Here is a 5,445-nt window from a genome sequence, read left to right on the forward strand (position 1 = left end):
AGGGCGCAACACTATTATAATACTTTCCCTGTCCAACATTTGGCGGGGCAACTTTAAAAATGGAGAAGTGCGGTGAGCTCTATTTTGACTTGCTTCATTGGAAAACAATTTCCAGTGAGCTTCAGCGAAAATATTGCAAACCTGGTAGTGCATACGTCGAGTCTTCAGTCATAGGTGAGATCAGAGGAAATTGTGAGTCCAGGAGAGAGCTGTAGTTTCGAAAAATCCACTTTATTTGGTTACTGGAGTGGCTGATGCTGTTCGTGTTGCCCTGCAAGAAACGTCTCTCGATATGAACATGTCACCTAACTTACCTGCATTCGGTGACACTATCGAGTCGCTAGTCGAGCAAGGACTCATTTCAGAGAGCCGTCTTGACGAATCTGTGCGGCGCATCTTGGAAACCAAACGGGATCTCGGACTGCTCGAGCCAGACTATTACGATAGCTTTGGGCGTGACGGAATGGATAGTGCGTCTACCGTTGGCGATGCTGCTGATCAACAGGCCGCGTTATCGTTGGCCCAGGAGTCAGTAATTTTACTGGAGAACCACAACAGCGCTCTGCCTATTGACCTGACAGAAACGACAAATATTTTTGTCACCGGACCTGTGTCGGACAACAAGGGCTTTCAATGTGGTGGATGGTCCGTGTTCTGGCAGGGATCCAGTGACTCGACGCTTTTCCCGAATGGTGCTACCTTCAAGAAAGCCGTTCAGGCCAAGGCAGCGTCCTCGGGCGGGCAATCGAAGCTACATCATCTCGAGGTGGTTGATATTGATGGCAATGTGAACCCTCAGGACTTTCAACGAGGAATGCAGCTTGCCGCCAAAAGCGAGTACACCCTGGTTGTATTGGGTGAGCCAAACTATGCGGAGAAGACTGGCGACTTGCTAGGAAGTATGGCTTTACCTGCTGGACAGTTGTGGTACCTTGAGGAGCTTACAAAGCTGAATTCGACCAAGGTGATTGTCGTGCTGGTTTCTGGTCGTCCTCGTTTGCTCGAGGGGGCCCACAACCATGCTGACGCTGTTATCCTGAGCATGCTGCCATGCGAGCAGGGTGGCCAGGCACTGGCGGACGTGATTTTTGGGGTTGTGAATCCGTCAGCGCGATTGCCTATTACCTACCCAGCGCGAAGTACCCAGTTATAACCGTATTTTCACCGTGTCAACACGCGATGTCAACCGTTCGACGAGTGTCCTGTGCAGTGGCAATTTGGTCACGGACTCAGCTACTCGAAATTCGAGTACTCGACATTACGACTTAATGCCACTCAGGTTCACGCTACAACGGGAGCGCTGAAAGTAGCAGTCACCGTGACGAATCGCGGTACTCGCTCGGGCAAGGAGGTCGTGCTGCTGTTTGTATCCCAGAAGTTCCGACGCGTATCTGTGCCCGAAACGAAGCTACTCAAGGCATTCGAGAAACTGGACGAGCTGGCACCGGGGGCCAGCCAAGATGTCGAATTCGTACTCACACCTGAGGATTGGAGCTATTACGAGCCGCACATGGTGGGTCATGGCTTTCAGTGGCGAGCTGAGCCCGGTGAGTTTGTTGTCTCTATGCTACCCTCTTCAACGGACACCTCGACAATGGCAGCACCACGTTCACTGGACGACAGTGATGAAAGGAGCAGCCAGATGAAAACCCGTGGCGGCCCGGGCTTCTTGACATCAAACACTTCGGAATGGCCAAGTTTAGCGTCAGAGGCTGCCTCGCGTAGGGCCTCGGGACTGAGCGCTTCATTCCATGTGATTCCCTAGCCTGGTGGCTAAGTCACCGTGGCTTCGTACCTGCTCAACGTGACCTGGTTGGTTACTGAAACGATTGAGACAAAGGTAAGCATCATGATGATTTCGCCAAGTCGAGTTCAATGCATGAACGTGTTCGCGTTATCGCCACGAAACTATTCAGGTGTGCTATTAAAAGGAGCTGCAGTCGCTTATAAGTTACAATACAACTGTACTTCACACACTGTTTCCTCAAAGATGCTGTTCAGCGTTCTCACTATCACTGATAGTTTATCCGGGGAAGCAGTGACCGTTTTTGGGCTGTCGAGTCCAAGCACGACATCGATCATCGATCACGGTGAAGCACCATTTCCTTGTGAAGAATAGATGCTTCACTGGCCAATGCGTCGGGACTGCGGAAGCCATGTTAAGATGAGACAAGCGCTGTGCTGGCAAGAGTGAAACCTTTACCGGAAGAAAGTTCATTACAGTCTACACGTACAGAACAAGCGGCTGCAGATCGGCCCTTACACCGTTGGCAAATGCCAATGGCATTGCCTGTCAAGTTGCTAGTGCATATTGCGCCACAATTGCCACGCTGAAGCGTTTCGTAGATCACACTGCTTCATTCGCATAACGTTTCCGGTAGCTAAAAATGGCTTACTAGCACCTACTCATGCACTCCTCTGCGATTGAGCCTCAATCGCACAGCTCAATTTGAGCTGCGATAAGAGGCAATCTCCTCCGTCCAAATGGCCACGCCGAAGCACGATGAATGACCTAAGTAAATCCATATGGGGCGCCCCGCTGTCGCTTCGCCAACGCCAGGATATTTCGCCCAAATTATTAATACCATGCTTACAAGAATAGGGTGGAGGAAACGAAAGCTTCCATTTTCTGCGAGCAAAAACTACTAAGACTTCGAGTCGGCACAACGCCTTCCGCTTGCAACTAACGCCAAGCGGCCCGCCGATTTCAGGCCTCGGCTGGACACTCCCTCCGTCTCTCTCTCGTAGCAGGATACCTGCCCAACCAGGTCGCAGCTCGAAAAACAGAAAGAAACTCCAACGGAAAGGCGAGGGAATACCAAAGGAACACGCACAAAGTATTCTTTTCGCCGACAACCATTGCCGACATAGTGAATAAGACGAAAGAGGTGCGACTCAGGTACTCCGGTATCAGCTGTCAATTAACCGAGGACGAAAACCTGCTGCGGCAAACATGATAGAACGGGGGCTGTCTTCACTAATGGCCATTGCTTCTGATTATTCGGAGGCTCAACTCGTGGTGCTCGTGCTTAGCGTCGTCGTTATAGCCGTCGCGCTGCTATCCTACTTCGTGGTAGCTCCGGAGTACGAGAAGCACCTGGACAAGCAGTACGCAGCAATGGTGGACGCCTCTTCGGGGCGTCACTTGCAGAACCAAAAAGCGCACGAGCTGCTTCGCGCACGATTTGATCTGCGTAAGCACAAGTCACTTGGCGCCTGGGACATCGAGTCTGGTTCTAGTGACGACGACGGAATGGTCCACACGAGGCGGCAACGACGACACTCACAAATGCGGATACCTCCAGCCAGCGCCTCATCATCGTTAGACATGATCAGTGAAGCGATACAACTCGCTCGGAAGGAGCGTAACGCCCGAAGACGTAAAAGCGAAAGCGATGCACTCAAACAAGCCAACATTCAGCGAGCAGACATGTTGCGTCGTCGAGTGCAGCTACGGAAACTTGAAGAGGAGATCGCTGGCACAGTCAAGGCTAACGAGGAAGCGCAGGCGGCAGCGACGTCTAGCAATCCCAATCCTACTTTAGCTATCATGCGTCGGCTCTCGAACAACGCACTCGATCTTAGCGACGGTCGGCTCAAGATGCTGCAGGAGCACCCGGCTGACTGCGTCGAGGAGCTTACGGTTCTCGCTCGAGCTCAATCACCGATGGCTACAACATCTCGAGTGGATGTCTTTGCCAAGGCGAAGGGCAAGATTGAGAGTGGACCGAATCTCCGCGAAGTGAAGCAAGCATTGAAAGTATTGCACGATGTGCTCAGCTTTTACCTGTCGGTGGATCACCGTGACATGAACAAACTCACGGTGTTTTGCAACTCCCTTCTGCAGCACGACGGTCTCAACCGACTACGTGCATTTGAGGCATCGCGCGATCAGGATGTGCGGGCACTGTCAAACTCCATTATCGAGAAGGCTGTACCTGCCATTTGGCACTAAGAGTGAGCTTTCTGCTCCTATTATCTATTGATACTTTAGGATGAGGCAAGGAATTCTCCTCCGCTTCTAACGTCTGTAGAGCTCCACTACAAGAACATGACCCAGTAACAAGTTAAGTAAAAATCTCCAGTCGCTTTAAGATGAACAAATACCGGTAGCGTCTTTATTGCCCTCAGTACACGTAGTATCCCAGCTCACAGCACTCCTTTTTAGTTGACATTTCGATGACTCACATTTCATGTGTAGGCAACTAGTTTTTTTTCCAATGGAACGACGCCGCAATCTCGCTCAGCGAACTGGACAACACCGTCCTGAGTACGAGGCGGGAAATGGATCCACCACACAGCAGAACGCTGCCGATAGTGGACGGTGTGAGCTTGGAGTTCCAGAGGATGAGCGTCTTGGGCTGGGAGGGGGGCGCTGTGCTGTCTGCCACGAACTGTACAAATGCCACGTGGTCACTTAGCAGCAGCGGGCCGCTCTTCCTTATACTGTAGCGCACGGTGGGGATGCGATCTGAACCGTCAGGCGGCCCCGCCGAGATGATCTGTTCCTCGACTCCCAGCGAGACGATCCGGCGGTGACCCACGAGTCCACGACCTTCGCCAGGAATCAACGTCGAGCCGCGACCGACCCACTCCACGCGCAGCCACGCGTCGTAAGCCTCACCCACCGATGCATTCACCAGTTGCTTCAGCGCTAGCTCCTGTCCATCGCTGTCCTCGTAGGCTTCATAGGCGGCAACATCGATGTACCGATCCGCCATGATTACAAGTCACACAATGGAATGACCAGGATTGGTTGAAATGGTTGAAGAAAGCGAATTATAACGGTCATGACAAAGAAAGTATCTTTTTAAGAAACGGCTCCGGGCAGTTATGTGGCCTCACCAAAAAGCGTGCGTAGCACTTGTCGCGAGTGGCGACAGCGGATGAAATACATGGCAGGCAATTATTACCAGTCAAAATTGGCGCAATGAAGCTCTATTCCAATGCAGCTCTATTCCAGGTGACGGTTTGCTCTGGCTGTAGCATTTCTTGCCAGTGTACTGAGGAAACCCTGCAGCGCTGGACGCAGGATGAATCTGGCGAATCCACCGCAGCAGAGAAGGTATCCCAGCACTGATGGCTCCATCTTGAGCGACCAGATCACTAGCGTAGCAGGGGTGCTCTCTGGGGACGCCGCTACGTCCACGAACTGCACGAACGCGAGGTGGTCCTGGATCGGGAACACCCCAAACTTGTGGATCTTGTAACAGATCGATGGGATCTTGGAGTGATCTCGGCGGGCTGCGGCAAGACTCGGTCGCCCTCCATCGCTGTCTACGGGATCATCAATGGGCAGCCCCGCTGATAGAATCTCCTCTTCAATGCCCAGCGGGGCTCCCCGAACGTGGCCGACATAGCCTCGGCCTTCGCCCTCGTGCAGCTCCGAGCCCCCCGCCAGCCAAACTTGCTCCAACCATGCGTCAAACACTTCAGAGGGAGAGC

At 52.5% G+C, this 5,445-nt stretch overlaps 4 protein-coding genes across 4 annotated transcripts; 2 read left to right on the top strand and 2 right to left on the bottom strand.

Moving 5' to 3' along the window:
* Positions 1–292: 292 nt before the first annotated feature.
* Positions 293–1,304, top strand: PITG_21046 (glycoside hydrolase, putative; the record flags this gene model as incomplete). Its single annotated transcript, XM_002895120.1, has 2 exons — positions 293–1,146; positions 1,199–1,304. The coding sequence occupies 2 exons, from the start codon at positions 293–295 to the stop codon at positions 1,302–1,304; spliced, it is 960 nt and encodes a 319-aa protein (XP_002895166.1).
* Positions 1,305–2,856: 1,552 nt separating this feature from the next.
* Positions 2,857–3,955, top strand: PITG_21047 (uncharacterized protein; the record flags this gene model as incomplete). The annotated part of the gene is made up of 1 exon (XM_002895121.1): positions 2,857–3,955. The coding sequence occupies one exon, from the start codon at positions 2,954–2,956 to the stop codon at positions 3,953–3,955; it is 1,002 nt and encodes a 333-aa protein (XP_002895167.1).
* A 148-nt stretch (positions 3,956–4,103) lies between these two features.
* Positions 4,104–4,762, bottom strand: PITG_21048 (uncharacterized protein; the record flags this gene model as incomplete). The annotated part of the gene is made up of 1 exon (XM_002895122.1): positions 4,104–4,762. One exon carries the CDS (start codon positions 4,719–4,721, stop codon positions 4,206–4,208), a length of 516 nt encoding a protein of 171 aa, XP_002895168.1.
* A 192-nt stretch (positions 4,763–4,954) lies between these two features.
* PITG_21049 (uncharacterized protein) lies at positions 4,955–5,420 on the bottom strand (the record flags this gene model as incomplete). Its single annotated transcript, XM_002895123.1, has 2 exons — positions 4,955–5,367; positions 5,408–5,420. 2 exons carry the CDS (start codon positions 5,418–5,420, stop codon positions 4,955–4,957), a joined length of 426 nt encoding a protein of 141 aa, XP_002895169.1.
* Between the last annotated feature and the right edge of the window lie 25 nt (positions 5,421–5,445).

This window comes from Phytophthora infestans, genomic scaffold (assembly GCF_000142945.1).
Source record: "Phytophthora infestans T30-4 supercont1.249 genomic scaffold, whole genome shotgun sequence".
NCBI classification, from domain to species: Eukaryota; Oomycota; class Peronosporomycetes; order Peronosporales; family Peronosporaceae; genus Phytophthora; species Phytophthora infestans.